Genomic DNA, 22908 nt, shown 5'->3' on the forward strand with positions numbered 1-22908 from the left:
ATTTAGAGTGTTTGTGTCCACCTAATGAATGTGTTTGGCCTCCATTAATATCAGAGAAAAACATTTGGCTCCACTTTCTTCACCAGCTAGTCTTTAATTTAGTCTGTTTGATGCAGAGCAGGTAGTGTACAATGGGTTTGTCAGAGCTCGCTTGCCTGGTGCTGCTGGAGATGTGGCTGATGTAAAACTAAACTGTTCAGTACAGGTGCTGCTAAACCAAAACAAGGAGCTAAAAAGGGCTATAAAGCTCTGGAGAGCTGCAGAATTGGTAACTGTCTCTTGATTTGTCACTGTATGATTTTAATTTGTTGATAAAACTGGTGTATTTTTCCATAACATACATAACATAACTTCTTGCTCATGGTGTTGTAATGTAAGATTTATTGTCTTTAAAATGATTGAACATGTATGTCGAATGAAACAAACTGAATAATCAATCATTTAGTTCTTCTACACCATCTTTAATAAATCCTGCTGACTCAACACTCTCGTGGTAACACATTACGTGATATTGGTGATGCTGACTCCAAGCTTCACGCTGGTGTTCCATTACTTCTGACTGACAGAGCTGACTACGAGTTCCTGAACTTTCCAACCCCCAAATGCCACTTATGTGACAGGAACAAGCAGCAGCCGCAGAATAAGTGGTGACAAAAATGAGCTTTTGGAATGAACGACTGAAGCCGCTGCTGTTGCTTATGTATATCTAGGGACAGAACAAGTTAAAGCTACATATGGTGGAGAGCTTGGGTAAGAGAAATGGAGCACCGGTAACACAGTTTGATATAAAAGTTGATACAAAAGACTGTAGTAGTGCAACTCTTTGCATATGAATGTAGAATCTGGAGGCAACAGAAAATATTATTTTGTGATTTTCTTTATCATTTATGTCATAAGCATTCTAGTTTTTCCAATTGTCTGTTTTCAGTATTGACCAAGTACATTTTAGCAGGCTTTGGATGCATATGGGTAAATTATCTGTGTGGGGATCAAAAGAGGTGAAATGTATTGGGGTTTCTGTTATTAATATAAAGTTATGTGTGTCTATATGTCTGCAGGTTTCCACAGAGGTAGCCCCACTCATACAGAGTGATACCCAGACCTTCACAATCGGAGTCCTGCCTCAGATCCCAGGTTTTCCCCAGCTGGCCCCTGACTGTGACCTACAGATCACGGTGAGGGATAAAAAAATAATAATTATAATGAAAGATGAAGAAATAAATGTTCCAATTTGTCAAATACCAAGCACAGTAGTCAAAGTCTAATAAAGCTTAAGAATGGCCAACAAGGTAGGACAAATATATATATACAGTAGTACATAATAGGAATATATTGTAACCACATACAGAAGCTGAATCACGTTTTCAGAGCTCCTCTAATCAAACATTCAGAATCCAAACACTTCTTGTCACCTGTCACTGATACTGCATAAACTCAAAAAGTAATTGATCAGTTCTCCAAACAGGAAATCCTTGTGTGCTACAGTAGTTTGACCTCATTTGCTGTATGTCATAATCCTTTAGCTTCAATGATACCATTAGCTTGCATCTATTTTTTTTTTTTAAGTAAGAAGTTTATGTCTGAAGTCTATGTGTGAGTCATGTTTTCCTGGAAATGCCTTAGAAAATGTTTTCTTTCCAAAAATGGAACCCTGAAACAGTTGGGATTGCTGTGTGGAGCAGATGAACCACTGATTGTGTGTTTTGTTTTTCTATTTGTTTGTTCATGTAGTTCAAATCACATGGGGTGTATCAGAGGTGGAATAGCTGTTGATTTACCTCTGTTCTCACCTCCGCATTTGTGTGCAGGCTCTGGAGGATCGGGTGACAGAAATAACGCCTTCAGCTATGTCCTTCATTGACTCTGAGACTCCCAGTGAGAAGCTCATCTACAACATCACCAAAGCCCTACCACCAGGACAAGGTCACACACACACACACACACACACACACACACACACATACTGAGCTTTGCCCACATGTGTGGAAGAGATAAAAATTATAATTAGATACAGTGAGTGAGCTTGTGTTTGATTCTCGACTGAAGCAGAGTTGGAGAAGTTCTTGTGTTAAGTAATAATTAATGAGGATTGAGTAGCTTAGGTGCCCACGAGCAAGGCAGTGTGATGTTTGTTCTGGACGAATAAAAAGAAAATTATGTTTTTAAATTCTATGAGTAATTCAATAAAACTTAATGCCTTACCTTAGATTTTTCCTAGCTGGGAATATGACAGCATCTTGTTCATAAACCTGCTTCAGTTAGTGCCACTCTTCAAAGTGGTTTAATTACTGTCTTTCAGTCTGGACTTTTACGAGAATGAGTGTTGATTTCCTTTTTGCTCAATTTAATGTGGCATTCAGAACTGGAGTCATTAATTTCAGCGCTGGCCCATCTGACAGACTGGTGTATCATTTTCAGCCTTCCATCTAATGAAAGGGAAAAACGATTTACAATGGGTCATAATCATCAACTAATGGACTGATAAATTGGTGTGGAAATCATTTTGAACAGAGCCAATGAGGAGGAGGACAGGTTCAGATTAAACAGCAGCATTTGTCATGAACATTTTATTTTCTGAAATTAGATTTGAACCTTGCTATCCAGTTTCTCTTACATCTGTTATAACTCTGGCATTTGTCCTGCCAGGTCAACAGACTAGGTAACTGAAGATAGCAATAGATACCAATTAGTTTTTTCAATAATTATCAAGGGAAAAATACAGCAGTGACATACATGGCATGTCTGCTATGATTGTCTGTAAGCCCATGCACTAGTGGTTCCGAGGCACATGTCATTTCGGGTTGATGTGTAGTGCCTCTTCAGGTCGATGTAGTGTTTTCCAAATCAGAACAACCCGGGCTCTTCTTGGTGTGTTTTGTGCAATGTATGCTACATGTTTCAAAGGGTGTAGTCTTTAGAATATTAGTTTCTTCCTCTTTTAACTTCTATCTCTTTCACCAGTATGTTATCTATTTTAAAAAATATATTAAATGTACCCCCGGAAAAACATTCTTGAAGTGAATTTCTTCCTGTGCTGCTTTCCCTTCAGGTGCCATCGAGCATCGGAGCAGACCATACACACCAGTGAAACATTTCACTCAGGCCGATGTCAATAATGGCAAGATCATCTACAGACCACCACAGGCCCCTTCACACCTGCAGGAGCTGTACCAATATTCCTTTATTGGTAAGATACATACACTGATCTTCATCTCTTGTCTAAGGATTTTCTTTTCGAGAACTTCCCAGATGTGTCTGTAATGTAACAACGTAGCTTTGGAAGACTTACCAAGTGATCATCTTGGTCATTAATGTGTAAGATGAAAACAACCAATATTACCCAAAATCAGGTTTTATCTGGTTGATGTTTTTCTTCAGGGTGTAAGTGTTTTTTTTTTTTTTTCATTTTGTATTTGTTTGGTTATACATGTATACATTTTGAAAATAGAATTAATCAGAAACGGCGTTGCAGGGGTTTATTTTTCAGCTTTTTCAGCCGAGCAGCCACACATTGATCTTTGGGGCTGAGCAGTCTGCCGTCAGCAACTACAGACACTTTCTGTGGAAACACAATAAGCCATTCTGGCTTAATAACACTATCTTAGTTTTCTAGTTTAACCACATACAACAACTGCATGTTATTTCCATGTGGTTTACTATTCATTGAGCTACTGCAGTCTCAGTCTGACGCTCACCTTTTTGTCAAAGGGACACGCCACTGATTCTGTATTACTCAGCCTGTAGAAACAGTTGTACAATGTCCTCTATATCACTTTGGTAATTCACGTATGAGAAAAATACTGAAGTGAAGTCCCTCTTTTAATCTTGGCTTTAGACCTGAAGACAACACTACCATTGGTAACTTAATGCATACTTGGTAGTAGCTTCTATTACCACTGATTGTGACTAATAATAATATTATGTACGCCTGCTATTTTTGTACGAAAAATTGCTGCATTGTAAAAGCAAGGCTGTATATCAGTTTAGAGAACTCATCTTGATGACACATTTTGACACACGATCTGGTTTTGGTTAGCCAACACTCTTTGAATTGAAGTTGTTAAAGTTAATTCTTACTGTCAGTCATTTTTTTGGGGATATTTGTTCCAAAGAAATAACCCGTAATCCAAGATCAAAGCTGACTTTAGTTTCTCTTAATCTGGGTGTGAGGAGCTCCAGCGGAAAGCTTTGCATCAGTACATCATTCTCATTGCCTCTCGCATTTTATGCACTGTAGCATCATTCATTCAGCTTTTATGTTCACTGCAGCACCTTGTCAACTCTGTCTGAATCCACTGTTTTTTTTTATTTTTAGCACCTCACAGTGCTCAGTTTTCTTTTTTTTTTTACACCCAACAGGTCTGCCAGAGTCTTTGAACGTCTATTTCACAGGTAAATACTTCATCTTCCTCATTTGAGAGAGGAGGAGGACTGTTTCCATCTCTCCCCTTCATCCTCCCAATGTTAACTCGTTTCCACATCATGCACATTTTTCTTTCACCTCCTCCCCTCTTCTATTGATAAATCTTCTTTAACCTCAGTCTCATTTTCCCTCCCTCACCTCCTCACCTCGTCCTCCATCCTCAATCCTGTCTGCCCGGCTACTTCCTTTGATGTCTTCTCTTCAATCTACTCTCAATTTCTTTTTTCCTCCTCTTTTTCCTTTTCACCTCGCCTTGCCCTCCCCTTTCACCTCTGCTTTTATCTACTGTGTTAATGTGTATTTTTTATGGGTTTTTTTGTTGTAACACTTTGTGTTACTTAATTTTCTCCACTCTTCTCTTCTCGCTCCTCTTCTCTGACCTCAATTTGTCCTACTTCCCTGTCCTCTCTGTCCTCTCCATCTTTAATTTCATCTTTCTCTCATTTGCTGTCCTCCATTGGTTTCTCCTTCCGTGTCTTTTTCTGTTTCCCTTCTCTTCCTTTCAGTCGTAACCATAAATATCTCTTCTCTTCTTTCCCATTGGATTTTTTTTTTCTCTCATCTCTCGACTCCTTAGCCTTATCTTTTTTCTCCCATTTCCTCTTTCCCCATCTTCTCCTCCACACTAAATCTCTCCACTCCTTTCTTCTTCTTTACTGCTATACTTCTCTTCCTGCATTTCAGCTCCTACTTCACTTCACTTTGTTAAATTTATCACTTTAGCACTGATCTGGCCCCTGGGTCTTTTCCTCCACCGTGATTTTCTGTTCTGGCTCTTTGGCCTTTAACCTGATAGGACCAAGTCTCTTCTGTTTACTGCACACTTGATGAAGCGCTGGTGTACTCAACTCCAACAGGAGCTGTTTGGGAAATATGTGTTTACGGGTGCTCAGAGGCCTTGCCAAAGTGCTTTTCACTTTAGGTCAGGCTTTGAGGCATACATACACACACATACACGTAGTCAGTACCGAAGCAGGATGGAAGGAGGATGAAAGCATCAGAGACTACTGTGTCTCTAAGTGTTTAGTACTTAGGTAAAATATGAATTGGTGGCCAGTAGAAAGTGCAAGAGATTATTGGTCTGTGACATGAAGTATATATAAATAAAGTATTTGTTAAAAATCTCTATAATTTTGATGTTCTTGTACATAAATATTTACATTTTGTGCTTACATGCACATTGTAACTTATGTGCAACAATAATTTAATAAGCAGCAATCACATCTTTTCAATTCAGTGAGTTTGTTTTGATTAAAAATTATAGAGTGATTTCACTGTCTGAGAGCGGACATCCATTCGTACTTAAGTCTGAATCAAGTCCATTAAAGTGTGTTCATGCAAAGATATACTTAGTCCACTGCCGTGCAAAGAAGCAGTGTGTGGCGTGTCCAATCAATTATACAGCTATAGATTCAGCTACAGATATAGAAGTACACGTTTCTGCTGATACTTAGATACATTATTAAACATTTGAATGCATGTAATGGAGCATTAGACCATTCATCACATCACAATAAAGTCAGCTGATTAGAGTAGGCATCCAACAGATATGTCAGGTAGAGAAGAATTATCTGACAGTAATGAATCATGTAATAATAATAATATCTGTGTGAAGTTAATAGTTAGTAGACACATTTAACATTTATTGATCATTGTTGAATGGGACAAACCTCTCTGACTTAACTCTGTGGATGTGGTTTTTCCATCTTCAACCACCTTCCAACATTGTCGCTCATAACTTTTAATGATTGTTCAACTCAAATTCAGTAAAATTCCAGTGTTTGCTGTATATATTTCATCAAAAAGTGAAGAAAATATTTTTGAACTGTTATTAATTTCATCTTTATGATTCAAGCTATTTAATTAGTCACCAGAAGGAAGCAGGGTAATGCACAAACATTTGAAATATGAGCTCATTTCAATGTGAAGTCAAAACGTCCAGTTTAAATGTCCAGTCTGTCATCTTTAATTATACACACTATTTTTTATAGCCAAATGTGATAATTGGCCTGTTGTACTCATTAGTTGATTTTTGTGTGTGTGTATGTGTGTAGAAGTGACAAGCAGAGCCAATAAAGCCGATAATCCCCCCAAAACACTGAACGAGTATAATGAATTTTCCCTGATAGATTGTTTCAGTGGTTTAATTGATTCTGTGTCTTGATTTTTAATCACAGCTCCTGTGATTGTATGTTTTTTTGTTTGTTTTTTCGGTATTTCTCTTCTATTAATAATCTTTTAGAGAGCCGACTTGAGGACGATGATTAGTTAGTTTTTTCCCAGCGCTGGGGACATAACTAGCATCGGATGTGTGTGGGTTTAGCGTTTTTAGAAAGTCTGATTAATTTCCTTATTTTTCTCTGTTTTCATGTTTTGTGCATGTGCTTTTATTGTTTTCTGTGTCCTTTGTGTGTTTGTCTCAGTATCTGACGGTGAACACACCACTCCTGAAATGGACTTTGCTGTGCTGCTGCTGTCAAACCATCAGCAGCCGCCAGTGTTTCAGGTTCTTGACCCGCTGCTAGAGGTCAGCATGGGAGGACAGGCCGCCATAGGTAAGAGGAAGAATACACACATAAGCAAAAATACACAGGACTAATACTAATTTGATGATCAACAACACTGGAGAAAGAGCTGTGTGTGTACATGAGTGTGTGTGTGTGTCTGGCCCAGACAGTTAATTTTCTTCTATTTCTGCTTCATCTCTCTTCATGCATCTTTCTTCCTGTTGTGTGTGTGTGTGTGTGTGTGTGTGTAGGCGGTCAGCAGTTGGCAGTGAGTGACGCTGACACGGCACCAGATGAGTTGGAGTTTGAGCTGGTGGAGGCTCCCATCCATGGAGAGCTGACGAAGACAGACGGCAGCACACACATTAGCATGACCAATGGTGAGATGACATACACATAACACAGACATATGGAAAGTTGATGTCACAACTACTCATTTAGGATAAACATATAGTCAGTTATAGTCAAGGAGACATTAAGCAGGCAGAGAGTTACCCTCCAGCTATTGGTAGATTCTGACCACACAAACTACTATGTAATGGTAGTGTTTAACATTTAGGATCTATTGGTAAAGATGGAATATAATTTCATAAGTGTAAAATCACCTGAAAATAAGAATCCTTGTGTTTTTGTTACCGTAGAATGAGCCTTTATTTTTTTTACTGATTGTGCAGGTTATTTTCCAGTCAAAGAAACCAAACACTGGCTTTAGATGAGGCCTTTCATTTTTTTGAGTTTCACAGCCAAACATGCTAGGAAGGGATGGTATTCAGTTGGTTGCAATCTGCAGCCTCACCACTAGATGCCTCTAAATCCTATACACCACAACTGGAACTCTTATTACAACTGTAATAAGACAACAACTTTGATTTTAATTTATGAACATCGGGCAGTTCATATCATTTTTATTATATTCTGAGTTTGAGTTTATTTGAAAGAGATTCATATCACAGCGTGCTGCTTGGAAAGGCGGTGCTTCAATGCAGGACATTTTATTTTGTGGTTTTAAAAGTCTGGCTGCTCTCATGGTTTTGTCCTCAATCTCTTGATTACTTATTCATGTAGTTATGAAGCTGTGTATGCACACTCTTGGCTTGCAGATTAACACACACAGTCATTTCACAGAAAAGTATAAGGACTCAAAACAACAACCAAAGCCAGAAATACACTCCTCCATTCTCACCTTTTGCATCCCGCCAGGTGACATCTTCACTTTCAGCGACATCACCCGCAATGTTCTGCTCTACCGACACACCGGCCTCTCCACGCAGGACGACGCCATCACCTTTTCCGTTAGCGACGGCATCTCCATGGCATCCACAGTGGTACAGGTAGTGGTGCTCGGCGCCGGGGATGACGGGCCACAACGAGACCCGGCAGCCACATTGTCACTGGAAGTGGCCGAGAGAAGCAGCACCGTGATCAGGCGTTCACACCTGGCTTATACTGTGAGTAAGCGGAAATGAATGCATTGAGGCCTGTTTTGCTATTGAGATAAATTTGGGATCACAGTAGTGCTCCTTAAACTTGTTGTTGTCACTGTACACATCACAACACCCTGTTACACCGTTTTGTCTCCTACAGGACAACACGTCCCCAGATAACCAGATTCAGATCCAGCTTGTGTCAGTGCCAATGTACGGCATCCTGACCAGGAGTCAGTCCCAGCACGAGCACCAGGAGCTGAGGGAGTACTCCTCCTTCACCATGGAGGACATCAGCAAACATAGAATCAGGTAGACAACCTAAAATAACTTCAAGCAAACCTGAAGATTATTTCAAATCAAAATCAAATATAAACACAAGAAAACTTGATGAGCCTTTTTTTTCTTGTGTTTTTCTATTTTTTGTTTGTTTGTTTATCACATAGTTGACCAGACATCTCATTCCAATGTGATTTGGAAGTATTTTACTATGTTTCAAAGTGAAGAGTCTCTAAAATGCAAATGCAGTGAAAAAAAACTGTCCTTGGTTTCACTACAGGGTTTTAGTCCCCCACAGTGGTTTAAATGCTACTTCGGAGACTTATAAAAACAAAAAAATACATAAAAAGCCTGCAGCTATCAACTAAAAACAACTCTCAGAAACCCTTAGTAGTTTCCACAAGCCATCAATGTATAAGCAGTAAGGGTCCATGAGAGAGACGAGAGTGAATGAGCACCTTTTTAGTTCTTCAGTAAAAAAAAAAAAATGTAAAGGAGTAGTAAAATGTGGACTAAATTTTTCAGGAGCATGTTTTCTCCTTGACCTGTAGACATATTTAGTTTTTTCAGTGTTTTAAAAGTATTTCATAATACTGCCAGTTTTTTGAGGGGTGCAGAATACTTGACAGAAGTCAAGATGTTCAAGAGCATTATAGTTTTTGGTTAGCTGAGGTACCGAAAGGATTTTTGAGCCTTTAACAGAGAGACTGTTTTTGAAGAAAAGAGTGGTTTTGATTCCACTCTGTAAGAGATAAAATGCATTGGAGGGTTCTTCACACTGTAGTCAAAGCCATGATAAATTTCTCTGATTGCAGCCTGAGTCGACGGGGCTCATTCTCATCTCTGCATCACAGCAGAAGATGAAGCAGTTATTTTGTTTTCCTTCAATCTAATGTTTCCTCTCACAAGCCAAGAGCTCTGCAAACATTAGCATTACCAAAACCCAGTAAGAAAACAAATGGATTAACATGAAATGATTAAGATGCCTTTTCCCTATTACGTTCATTGACTCAGCCTGTTGGCACAAGCAATGCCAATTAGCACCACACAGATATTACCTGCAAGAGGTACTAAGGGCCCCCAGTCAGAGGCAAAAAGATGAAATATAAATATTCAGATACTAACTGCTTCATTTCCATAATGCAGGCCCTGATTAGCTTTAGCGAAGGGCAATCTTCAAATCGGCTGTATTAGTTTTGTCTCTGTGGCGTTGGCTCATACAAACAGGAGCCAGGAATTGTTTTATGAGAGTTAAATGGGATTAGAGAAGATTATACCACTATAGATTTCAATTTTATTAGTGCTCTGCGGAGATTAGTAGATGTATCACTGTGGGAGGGCTAAAGCAAAGCTTTCCCAAGTCCCCTATCAGTCCAGGACTAGACACATAAACACATTTTTATGTGATACAGAGGATTATTGAACCAAATTAAAAGAGTATTGGAACAACAGGCGATAAATGTTCTCTTTTTAGACAATACATCTAACTAATATCTCCATTTACAGGTACATCACTTCCTTGGAGACAGGTAGTCAGCCAGTCACTGACATCTTCCACTTTGTTGTTTATGACGGAGACAACAATCGCCTTGACAACCAGATGTGCACCATTACTATCACCTCCACACCCAGGCAGCCACCAGTGGTCACAGTCCGCAGCGGCATCAAGGTAGCCACACATTTACAGTATAGAAACAACAACAACAGATATACACACACACATGCCTTGTTCTAATATTATCATAATATACACAGAATTACAATTTCATCGATGTTTTATATACACACACCACACATTGTTATTTCCTCTCCATTACCCTGCCTGCTCATACGAGAAATCCTAAAATACTCTTTTGAATTGTTGAAAGCAGATGCTGTATTTAGAATCATTTATTAACAAGGCAAATGAAGCAGAGGAAACAATGGCACGCTGTCACTTTTTGTCCCTCAGATAGCGAGGCACAAGCGCTGTTGGTAAATATCTCTGTGTTTCTTTCTCGAGATGATTTCCTCTTTTCAATTTATCTCCTAGAGAACATTGTTTTTTTACAAGTGTAGACAGAAAAATCTCCTCTTAGTTGCAGACTAACTGTGTTTGATGCATCATCACTCAAGATACAACTATTTATCCACTCAGCTAAATCTTGAGACTTCTCTTTTCTACTTGCTTATCAAATATCCATTGGATGCTTCATTTAACTACTTCCAACAACTTATCCGTCCTCCATCACTGCATTATTTTCCTGTCTATTTTCCTTTCTTTAACGATATGTCTTGAAAGCAACAAGAATGCACAACAGAGGGAGCCTAGCTCCAGCTGTGTAGGACACCTGGTGAAGGAAGGAAAATGTAATGTCCAACCTAATGATTGTTAGACTGGTACTCACTGCAGAGGCTCCCTCAGGGATGAATCCTGTATTAGAGCTGTAGAAGCCCCTTATGAAAGTATAGAGTAAAATCCCAAAGGTCTGCTTTAAAATCTCTCGTTTAGTTAGCTAGGGGGGTTGTAGAGTGAGAGAAGAAGAAAAAAACTGCCTTCCTTTAAGCAGGAAGAGTTTCAAAATACAGCACAAACAAAGTAGAACTTCTCCAGTTGTTACAGTTTCATGGAAACAGTTTGATTTGTTTGGGGAGACTGAAAAGAGTTTAATAAAGCTGGAAGCTGGAGCCTCAACCAGCACAAACTTTCTTGGCCCTTATCTTTTGCAATAAAGCCTCAAACTGCACATGTTCCATCATTTCTTATGCTAGAAAACTATAATAAAGTATAATATAATGAATAAAAAATCAATAAATAAACAAATCAGACAAAACAACTAATGAGTCATGGTAGGTGTTCATTATATCATGTTTTCATAACATCCTCTGCCCACTAAGCTGGAGTTTAAGTGGTACCATGTATGAGAAGGGAATAAATGTACAGTAACCATGAGATCCACTTATTGAAAATAAGTATTGTAATGTGTGAACAAAAACATTTCAGTTGAATCCTGTGTTGCCAGGTGTGTCAGGGTAATCTGTTCAGTTATTAGACCTCTATAACAATGGTTCATGACCCTGGAGCAGCAGAACATTTTCTACAAAAGAAGCTGTATAATAATTACATAACATTCTATAGACTTGCTGTAAAAACCTTGTATTTGACACAGTTTATCCACGCTGTTTCATTTCTAATTAATTTTCTTGTTAAGAGAGAGTTTTTTAAGTTTCTACCGAAGAGGTAAGGGCAAATAAAAGGCCTGACGTGTGTTATATCCAGGACTTATTTTAGTATTTTGATGTTTAGGTCCAGGAAGGTGGCCGAGTGCAGCTGTCTGCCAACCACATCATAGTGTCAGACCTCGACACACCCAGGAAGGACCTGCTGGTTTGGCTCATCAGTCCACCAAAGTACGGCTTCATCGAAAACACCAAAGCAGGTGAGGTCTTCCTGCATGTGTGTGTCTTTCATTAGCACTGTGAAGTGGACATTGTTGCAGACGGTAACTTTGTGTGCATACTGTGCATGTACGCAGGTCGCATCTGCATTACTTTAATAATTTCCACATTTCTATTTATGTCACACTCATACTCAAACAATGTCGGTTGAATTCTCTGTGGTGCCGCTGCCATCTGTCACAGCCTGATTATGTTGTGGATTAGTACCGCCGGATAGTCGGCTACAGATGGGGCCTTTGTTGAAGTCCTAGTTTTAAATGCATGCTTGCTCAACCACCATTTTTACTTTCTTCTGTTCCCAAGAGTAACCGTTTTTTTTTTTTTTTTATTAAAAAAGGTGATATGAGTTGAAAAACATATTCGTGTATCATTTCAAGAGCAGAATGGAAGTCAAAAAAACAAATTCGTGTATCATTTCAAGAGCAGAATGGAAGTCAAAAAAACAAATATGACACTCGAATACAGACAGAAAGACAAGATTCACAACAATATGCTTACAGTAAGGTGATTCAGTTGAGGATTATAGAGTCCGTACAAAGAGAAGAGAAAAAAAGTGATTATTTGTGAGTTATTACTGAAAAACTTGTTTATGTAATAGTGTATGTGTCATTTTACAGAATGGATGAGTGTGTTGGAGTTTCGTGATTTACATATATATTATATTCACCCGTTTGGGCTGTATGCTGGATATAGAAATACAATACTGCACTGCTAAATGGGAAATATTGTCTACATTACAAGCAACATTTAACTCACAAAAAAACTTTTACTGGTTTACTCACTAGCTTTTCTTCTGAGCTTTCAACCACATCTTGAGGTCTTCAGTGGTCAATTGTCATCACATAAGGGCGTCTGAAGCAACAGCTTTAAATTGCCATACAGAGTTGATATGCAAAGCAACATTTATTGTTAATAATAGATTTGAAGCCATAGTAATACAAATGAGGCTCTGCTATATTACATGTAGGAAAAAAAAGTTATCTGCAGATGCACTGAAGGATGCATGGAATTAGATATTTATATTGTCTGCTGCTGTAGATAAGCAGCTGGCAGCAGTGTTGTCTCACCATGTCCCAGCTGACTGTCCTTGATGGCTGCTGGAGCGGAGGGACAGTCGTTGGTATTCAGCACAGGCAGTCGGCTGACTGGATTGCTGCTTTCACCGGGGCACAGGGACGGCCAGCCAGTGTCACTGTCAATGTGTTGCCTATTCTCCTGAACAAAACCAATGTGCACAAAAAAGCATTCACTCACACATGCTGATGGTCTACATTTGCATGATTACAATACAGTTTTTTCAGACATACACAGAAACATACAGGATAGAGTACACAGCTCCACATGTATGCTTTATTTATATGCAAAACAGCTACTATGAGAACATTACCGTTTACATTTGTGTGCTTAGCACATAAAAAAGGGATGCACTTCTCTAATTTTATGCATTTTAATTTTAATAGCTGACAGATAATAATGACCCTCTAGTCGTTTTCTATTTGTATCCCCCAAACTATTAAGGCTTAAAAAACAGCCATATATGTTGTTTTGTTTGTTCCATGCAACACTTCAGCATTTTGAGGAAAGAGAGGAGCCTTAGGAGCAGCTAGTGGGGCCTTAAAGTTTTTATTAAATGATCCATCACTAATTCATTTGTTTATTACATTCAACGCAATAAATCACATGTTTTGCAGAAGGGTGCAGTCACATTGGTTATTTTTTATTGCAATGCATTTTTTATTACAGTGTATCTTTGGGACTAGTTCTTTAGAAAAATGAGATTTAGACATAAATATATGACTGCACAGGTATTCCTTTGAAATTTAAAGTCTCAGATATATTTATTACATATATTTTTCACTGTGGAATGACAGAATTCTCGGATTAATATTACAGCATACGCTTAACTCACACTCACACATCTGTGCTTCATACGTCTGAAAAACAAATTTCCTGTTGTCTACCCATATATAGCACTACGTTCATAAGTCTTGTTTAATCACAGACAATCCGAGATGTCAGCAGTGTTACTTCTCCCTCTCGGATCTGAAATCAGATGATACCATGTTTGAGAACGGAACAAACAAATGACTCCCTGCATTGCTGTGATGGCTGCAGTTGATTTCCCACCCTGATCATGATTCTGCAAGGGTTCCAGCTCAGATAAGAGACTCCCTTCCCTCACCTTATAACAGCTAGATGATGGAGATGTGATGTGATTTAGTGTTGTGCCTGAAACACACACACAAATACACACATTGGCTATTCCCTGCGGAGCCCTGACTCAGCTCACCATGGAGTCATCCATCTTCTGTGACGAAGACACTTGCACTTTGTCTTAAACTTCAGAGATTTCAAGGTTGATTTTGTACATTCACTACGACTCTTCTTCAATGACACGAGTGCCAGAATTGTAGAGCACTGTAAAAGTGTCTTGGCGCATCTTTCCTGCATTCAAACTGCCTAACTAAAGTGAAATAAAAAGGCTGTTTGTGGGACAAAAAACATGTTTTGTTTTTTGTCATTCCAGCTGTTGGGTGTTTTACTGTAAGTGGTGGCCTGGTGCCTGAGAGCCACATGAGCTACAGTATGTGTTGTAGTGTGGTAAATGTTGTACTGATGTTTGAAGTCATAGCTGGAGATAAAAATGAATCATACTTTCACAATAAGCATCAACAAAGTGACAGAACTTTAAAACAAGCTTTTTAAAAAGAAAACATTAATAAGTAATTAACCAAAATATCATGGAGATCAGTTCTAGTAATCCTTTTTCTATTTCCTATCCACCAGGAGGCTCAATTGGCGGCTCGCGGATCGTCACCCCTGATGTGCCCTTCTCTGTGGAGGACCTGACATCGGACTACATCTTCTACGTCCAGGACAGCCAGCACAAAACTCAGGCCAAACAGGACATCTTCAGCTTCTACATCAGCGATGGACATAGCCAGACAGAGGCTTTCAATGTTGAAATTGACATCCAGGTAACTGATGTCTGTGTGCCATCATGTCTTAAATCTTGAAGTCTGCTTCGAAACCACCTCCTAAACTGCAAGAAGTGGTGTCAAACTTGTGGCTCTAGTTAACATGTGGTAAATATCCAGATTTGCTTTTTTTGTAGGTTCATGTGATATACTCAATATATAAACCTGCAGTATGACACCTGGTTACAAATAGGATTTGCAGCACCACCATCACCTGTCAAGCCACCTGTCTGTATCCATTCCTGTATAGATCTGTACAGACATTTCTTCCAGCACCTCTTAAATATAGCGAAAACCCTGTTCCACAAATAATTCTGTCACTGATACTCCCAGTATTCTAGTATTATGTAAAAGTAGTAGTAGTAAAAAATCTAAAAAAGATTATTAGGGTGAGTTCTGCACAATTTCTTATTGGTTATAGTGAAAAGGAGAGTCTTAAGAAAAACAGGCAGACGTTTGAGAAAAGGTGTCCCCTCAAATACTCAGCAAATTCTACTCCTGCACCAATAAGAGTGCCCTGATCGGGAACATCGGTGTCTGATACGGAAACAGAACCAAACAAGACTGAAAAAATATATATATATCTGCAAAGAGTTCATTCAGCTGAATCATTAACCATCTACAGTAGATAGCCTTTTCTAACCGCTACAATCAGGAAAAAGCTTCTGAGGCCAGAGCTTTTATCCTCAGAACATGAGGATCTTACAGAAGGACACTGCCTTATTTAATTAAAATTTTTATTGTATTTTTATTTTTTCATTTGCTCTGCTCTGCTCTGTGTCATCAGTAAAAGCTTTGAGATGTTGAAGTTTGGTTGCTTGCGGAAAGCGATGAGAGGCACGCTCTGTCAATCATGGAGCGTCTCACATAGCAGCTCTTTTGAATGATCATTCTTGATCCACACGTGACTTCTTAAAAACCGCTCTCTCCTTCAGCATAAACAAACTCAGCTTCCAAATCCATCACTTAAGCCTGTTTTAAGTCTTGAGTTGAATTGATGAGGCTGTCAGTGAGCTGTTAAGTGTGTGTGTTTGCACAGGAGCTGTAGGCATACAGTAAGTCAGTGTGTGAATGGCTGTGTTTGTATGTGGCAAGTGTGTGTTTAACAGGACAAAATAATAAAAACATAATGCAACATAAATGCAGGTAATAATCTCTTCTCTACACTTTAATATTCTGTAGGATGAATTGGTTGAATATCCTCGGATCTGTTAGTGAAGAAAAAGGTACTTGTGCCACATACAGTATTTTATGAATGCATTTATCTCATGAAGCGGTTTATTTTCCCTCTCTCAGCAGAGTAAAGAGGACAGAGAGCCTGTGGTGTCAGTCAGCAGCATCCACGTGGAGGAAAACTCTGGAGTCGTCATCACCAACTCGTCTTTGAGCGTACTCGACCAGGACACGCCAGAGAACGAGATCCTCTTCACCATCATCAGGAAGCCTTCCTACGGTGAGCACACACACATACTGCTGTATGAAAATTAGGTCTAGCTACATGTGAACTGCTATAAATCCAGCATTTGTTACACTTAGATGAGTTTTGACTATTCAGTCTACTCTCAGTAATATGGATGGTTCAACAAAATATTATAAACATGCTTCAGCCCTGTCACATAATTCAACAGCACGAGAGCCTTCAAAGTTCAGAGTAAAACTCAATCAACAAAAACCGAACAGTTAAATCTCGATGAAGGAACGATTAATCTGCTGTATGGAGTGTAAAGATGAACATCACTGGATGTGAGCCTGGTGAGCTTTGTCAGTGTCAATTACAGTATGCAGTTTATGTTTAACCTGTGGATAAACAATTATTATGGCATCATAATTACAGCTTTTAAAATATAGTAGAGATGTCAGCTACAGAGCTGCTCTGAAAGCATATTCTCATGTATATTTACATATATGCAAAAGTAGTATACACTGCTTATGCAAATAGATGGGCAATCTACATACAGTATTAGCATTTATGCACACATATCTACTCCCACACACACGTATACTATCACATACACACACACACACACACACACCCCTACAAACTAATAAACAGCCCAACAGAGAGTTATGCTGAGGAGTATCCAGCGTGCTGATAATAAATTGCTCTGAACGTGAGGTGAACACACACACACACAGGCACACACGTACACACACTCTCGTAAACACATTACTCTCACTTCCGACACACAAACAGTTTAAAACAAGAAAAACACACCGGTCGTCGGCTGCAGGGTTGCATTCTGACTGCAGCCATTTCTCACACGCTGGCCACACACACGACACAATGACACACACTCAAATCAACTGACCTCCAAGCACTCTGTTTTCCTGACATCCCCTCACCATCCCAAATTGAGTTTTCTCTCCTGCCTGTCAAAGCTTGGTAGACTAAAAGAAATTGCTTCACAAAAAAAATAATTTTTTTACTAGACAAAAATATATTTCTTTCTCAGCAATATATCATCTTACCCAATTTTAGCAAAGCTTACAGAATCAGGAACTGGGTGAAAAAGTCAGTGAGGAAAGTGAAGAGTAATAATAAGTGATCTGTCACAATAGGATAATGTCAAAGGAGAAACAAAAATGTAAGTGCTTAAAAGTTTTAGTGGTTTGGCTTTATGTTGAGCAGTACGACAGTCAGGAACCAGTTTAATACAAAGTCAGCATTTTAGTTTGTTACAACCTGTCACTCTATCCATATATATATATATATATATATTAAAAACTCATCCAGTCTGCATCTGGTCAAGATAAGGAAAAATCCCAGCTCAGAACATTATTGCATTTTTTTTCACAAAAGTATGATATTACAGATTTTTGGTCTTGACGACAGCGCTCAAAGCTAGTTGAGCAGTGACCCTCATGGATTATTTCACCCCAAAAGGTCCATTTGGAAGTTGCTGGGTGTATTTTCAGCCTCTATCTGTCCCCCCCACTGCCAGACACTTGCTTAGGGACGTTCCTCATAACAGCCCCCTCCAACCCTCCACAGTAAAAGCACCATAAACCAGCCGGTGAAACCGGTGTACCACCGCCATAAACCAGCAGCGTGTATGGCTGATGGGACAGAGAGCACTAGAGGAGTGATTTCTATAGGACGATGAATCCCAGGCTGCCTCCCCCACTGTCCTCATATCTCACTCACACACATGCACACACACACACACACACACACACACACACACACACACACACACACACACACACACACACACACACTGAGAGGCTCTCATGACATCAAACAATAAGTAGATACTGTTAATAAATAAATATGACAGTGATAGCAATGACAAGAACAGGAAACTATACGTCTATTCATTCATTGTAAGGAATGTACTGTACATGTGTAATGAATAATCTATTACTTTACAATACGAGTCCATTTTATGTGTTCATGTCTTGTTATTTCTCCACTGTCCCTACCTAACAGACACATAATTGCCCTCAAAAATTAATAAAATTTTAAAAAAATGTATTATATATGTTTTTTTTTATAGCTCTTTCTACTTTAAAAGAATGCAGAAACATTTTACTGCAAATATTTAAACTGTTGGAGTTAAAATGAGTGAGCCAGAGTGTGTGACTGTGTGTGTGTGTGTGTGTGTGTGTGCTGTGTGTGTGTGTGTGTGTGTGCGTGTGTGTGTGTGCGTGTGTGGTGTGTGTGCGTGTGTGTGTGTGTGTGTGTGTGTGTGTGTGTGTGTGTGTGTGTCTCATTATGCTGAGAGATTTAGGCCCAAATCCCATTCAGACCTGTGCTTTGATATATGGAGCGGTCTAATTTAGTGGAATCTAAAAAGTCTCATTAGTTTCTACAAAGACCTTTCCGTGTCTTTCATGTACTGCACTAAAAACTCGAATGTGTTCCGTTTGACAGAGATAATCACGGCACTTAACCAGATGCAGTTGGAGCTGCTGCTTTATTCGGCTACAATTATAAATGTGCAAATGTACACACACTTGTACCCACTTGAAAATCAGAGGTTCATTAATCTCTCATTTCCTCAGGCAAACTCCGCAGACGACAGTTCTACTCTCAGCCACTGGAGAATGGACGGGTCCTCACACAGGGCTCTACCTTCACTTACCAGGACGTTCTGGACCAGTTGCTGGTCTACACTCCTGAAACCATTAGTGGGGGTGCTGATGAAATGGGTTTCACACTCACTGATGGGATTTTCACGCACACGGGTCGCCTGGAGTTCACCATGGACGTCAGGAGGACAGAAGGACCCCGAATGACGGTCAACAGAGGCCTGCAGCTCCCGGCAGGTGAGAAAATGTTTCATACATGCATAAAATGACTGCTGACTGGCTACAGGTGGGTATAAGCAGCTTTTGTAGTACTGTATTTACACTTGCCAGAAAAAGACACTGATTGCTCTGATTTATTTTAGGATCTTCATCTAAGATCACAGAGCAGAATCTGAAAGGTACAGACATCGACTCAGACACTCTGAAGCTCAGGTATGTCCTGACCAAAGACCTTCCGACAGGCAAACTCCAGCTCAACAAGAATGGACGTGTGGAGAAGATTTCTGTCAAGGGTCCCGTTCAGAGTTTCACTCAGGATGATGTCAACAAAGGTGCCAGCTTACATTTTAAGTTTTTCTACTCCTGTTATTCTTAAGTGAACTCCTCTGTGTTCTTTGTTGTTTGTACAGATGCAATTAGAAAAGTCCTTTTTACAATTTTGTGTTTTTGCTGTATCGACAAGAGAAATAGTTAGGAAGAGTTTTGTTACGGCTGGCAGAGAGTTAATGAGAAGCAATGAGTGTTTGTTTCACGGGCTGTGTAACCTTTTTAACACCATTAACATCCGGGGTAATTGTTTTTTTTAAAGATCACTCTCAGATTTTGCTTGTTTTGCGAAGGACAGTGTCATCTAATTACATACAGTAACTATGTAGCTAAACAATTCAGCAAATTGCTTGCCAAATCTGTGACAAAGTAATATGGAGTAGAAGTTGTTCAAAGCTGCATATTATATAATATATGGTCTAGTTTGGTTACAATAATTAATATCTGCAGTTTAATACAAAAAAGACCTGCTCATGTTTAATTGCTTAAAGTTTGCCAGCAGTTTATGCTATGCATGGAGCTGAAATATTACGTTAACCTTGAGTGATTGCCTCTGTCTTGCAGGACTGCTACAGTACAGCCATGAGAAAGGGGAGAAGGGAGGCAGTCTTTCTTTCAAGTTCAACCTGGTCGATCCAGAGGGCAACAAACTGATCGACCAGTCTTTCTTCATCAGTGTGCTCGGTAGGGTTTCCTCCATTCTCTGTTACCTGCAGCTCTAAAATAAAGGCTCAAGTGTTCTTTCATTTGGTGGAAAGAAGAAGGCAATTACTGCGGATTTACCCCTTTGCACTGCATGCTTACTGATGTGCCGCTGCACCATGGACATATCCTGAATAAGAATTGTGTAGAGCCACTTTCTGTACAAGGCATTGTTGTTACATTTTATAAATCGCGCAAGCACGTAGTAGTGATATTTATATCTAACCAACAAGTTTTTGCTCTAAAAAAGTTAATTACATTAAAGTAAAAGGTGATTAAACTGTGCTGAGGTAAATTCACCCTGTAATTGCTAAAAGGGGGATAGGTTTAATATATACTGCGGTAAAATAATCTCTGGCTATTTTATTCTTTGATCACTAGTTTAAGTTATGTATCAATTAAAAATCTCAATATTTGAGCAGATCTTATTCATTTTCAAGATTTGCTTTAAACCTGAATAATGTTTGCTTTGTTTTGCCCTTGTTACAGATGTGCATTTTTGGTACTGTAAATAGTATCAGTAACAATTGATTATTGCTTAAGGGAGAAAAGAAAAAAAAATATGTACAGTACATATTTTGAGAGAATGTCAGGGCTGTTTTGTGGTAGAACAAGTTGATGCAAATGTTGTCCACTGAATCATAAAAGTCCAGTGCCTCTCAGTCAGCTGGATAGTTTCTTGTTGCCCGTGACAGCTGAAAACACTCCAAAACTTTATTTTTTTTCCGCTTACTTCCTTCTGGGGACTCAGCCAAAGTGCTGTAGTGGTTCAGCAGTTAAAATCCAGACTTCATTACAAGCTGCTGGAGACTGAAGGATTGCCTATCCCTCACGGCTGAACAGCGTCCTGATTCTCTCATATCTTTCCCAGCTCACTTTTTATCCTGTTCTGTATTATTCCCTCTCCTTTTTCCTCCCTACTGCTCTCTCAGATGTGACTACAGCAAAGCTCTCCATTCATATCTCTTCCTACTACACTGCCCTCTGATTACTTCTCGGCCCTCCTCTCAATCTTTCCTAATCCGTTTGTCCAAATCTTTCTGACCTATATCACTTTTTCACAACTCCTGGTGTGCCATACTCCTTCCTTTGCAGTCACAAAACATAATCCCTACCAGTTTTGTACTTGTAGTTGCATTATTTCTCAATTTTTTCCTAATATATCCTTCTGCTCTTTTTATCTTCTCTCCTTCTTCTTTTCTCAGTCTCAGACGATGAGGATGAATTGTTTCCATAAACTTTGAAAATGCCAGCATGGTTTTATTCATAAATATTTCTCTTTCCTTTCTTCTTTCTCCTTCTTCTCTCCTCCAGAGGACCGTCTTCCTCCGTCTGTGGTGGTGAACAAAGGCCTGGTGCTGGATGAAAACTCTGTGAAGAAGCTGACCACACTGCAGCTGTCAGCTAGCGACCAAGACAGCGAGCCAAGCGAGCTTATTTACCGCATCACCAAACAGCCAAACCTGGGTCACCTGGAGCACGCCGCCAGCCCAGGTAGCAACCATGTCTGTGTTTCAGGTTTTGGAACTGAACATTACTTATTTACTTATTTACAAATCTACATATTGAACAATACATTATATTTCATATAACAATACAAAAAAAGAATGAAAACAGAAGAATAACAGAACAGAATTTATACTGGCAGTAAGTATTTGAAATGACACCACACCAAACTCTTACCAGCAATTGCACACATCTACACGCAATCTGTACATTGAGCAGTCTTAATTGATTTGCTGCAGACTCATATAGCAATAATTAATATACATTAAGCTTCATTCAGTCTTTGATAATTAAATCTGCACAGCATATGCACAGATAAAAAGAGGGGAGCGTGTTGTTGACCTTGCTCCAGTTCCTCTCTCTTTATCTCTTATGTATTCCAGATGCCCACTACAAAATAGACACATTCATGTATTCTTGTCTTTCCTGCTTCTTTTGGCACACACCAATGTATTCCCAAACTCTTGAAATACAACAACCTTATAAAATCAGCTGCTTTTATTTCTACTGCTAAGTAAAACATTTTATATTGCAATGCAAAAAATAGACATTGATTCATCTTCCAACCACAAAGAGGTGATTATTTGCTTCCTTGGTATTGAACAGTTTTGCCCAGCTGAATGGATTCCCCACATCGCTGAACGCTCTTGCAGCATGCTAATTAGCTGGATGTTAACACCACTCTCCGAATTTCGAGCATCACTTCACCTCAGCGCCACAGAGCAGCTCAGGATAATTACCACTGGCCATTCAGCCAATCTGTCATTCCATGCGAACACACACAGCTAGTTCCCTGCACCATTGGGATAGCTTGTCAGCCCACTAGGAATGTCGATGTAATAGCACAGAGAGATGAACGCTCTCTTTTCAGGGCTTATTTTCCAAGACTTTCTATGTCTTCAAGACACTTATTAAGCGGCTAAGGTTATGACATCCCTCTCAGGTGAAGCGTTTGTCAAAAGGAACAAATCAGTGAAGACTGTAACCCACTGCCTTACCTCAAAGTCTTCTTATGTTGCACTGCAACCTCTTTTTGTGTTAGGGGGTTACAGCGTAAAGCTTCAATTTTCATG

General features: G+C 39.3%; 1 protein-coding gene across 1 annotated transcript in view; it reads left to right on the forward strand.

Annotated features, from left to right (window-relative positions):
• fras1 (Fraser extracellular matrix complex subunit 1) overlaps window positions 1-22908 on the forward strand; it is a 198245-nt gene that overhangs the window by 150463 nt on the left and 24874 nt on the right. Inside the window, exons 31-46 of the mRNA XM_019272470.2 lie at window positions 1059-1175; window positions 1809-1923; window positions 3050-3187; window positions 4360-4392; window positions 6847-6978; window positions 7182-7310; window positions 8131-8378; window positions 8515-8666; window positions 10140-10302; window positions 11920-12052; window positions 14859-15049; window positions 16346-16502; window positions 19055-19318; window positions 19444-19632; window positions 20192-20311; window positions 21644-21823. Coding sequence (XP_019128015.2) covers window positions 1059-1175; window positions 1809-1923; window positions 3050-3187; window positions 4360-4392; window positions 6847-6978; window positions 7182-7310; window positions 8131-8378; window positions 8515-8666; window positions 10140-10302; window positions 11920-12052; window positions 14859-15049; window positions 16346-16502; window positions 19055-19318; window positions 19444-19632; window positions 20192-20311; window positions 21644-21823 — 2461 coding nt within the window. The remainder of the gene's footprint in view (window positions 1-1058; window positions 1176-1808; window positions 1924-3049; window positions 3188-4359; window positions 4393-6846; window positions 6979-7181; window positions 7311-8130; window positions 8379-8514; window positions 8667-10139; window positions 10303-11919; window positions 12053-14858; window positions 15050-16345; window positions 16503-19054; window positions 19319-19443; window positions 19633-20191; window positions 20312-21643; window positions 21824-22908) is intronic.

Source organism: Larimichthys crocea, chromosome III, assembly GCF_000972845.2.
Source record: "Larimichthys crocea isolate SSNF chromosome III, L_crocea_2.0, whole genome shotgun sequence".
NCBI classification, from domain to species: Eukaryota; Metazoa; Chordata; class Actinopteri; family Sciaenidae; genus Larimichthys; species Larimichthys crocea.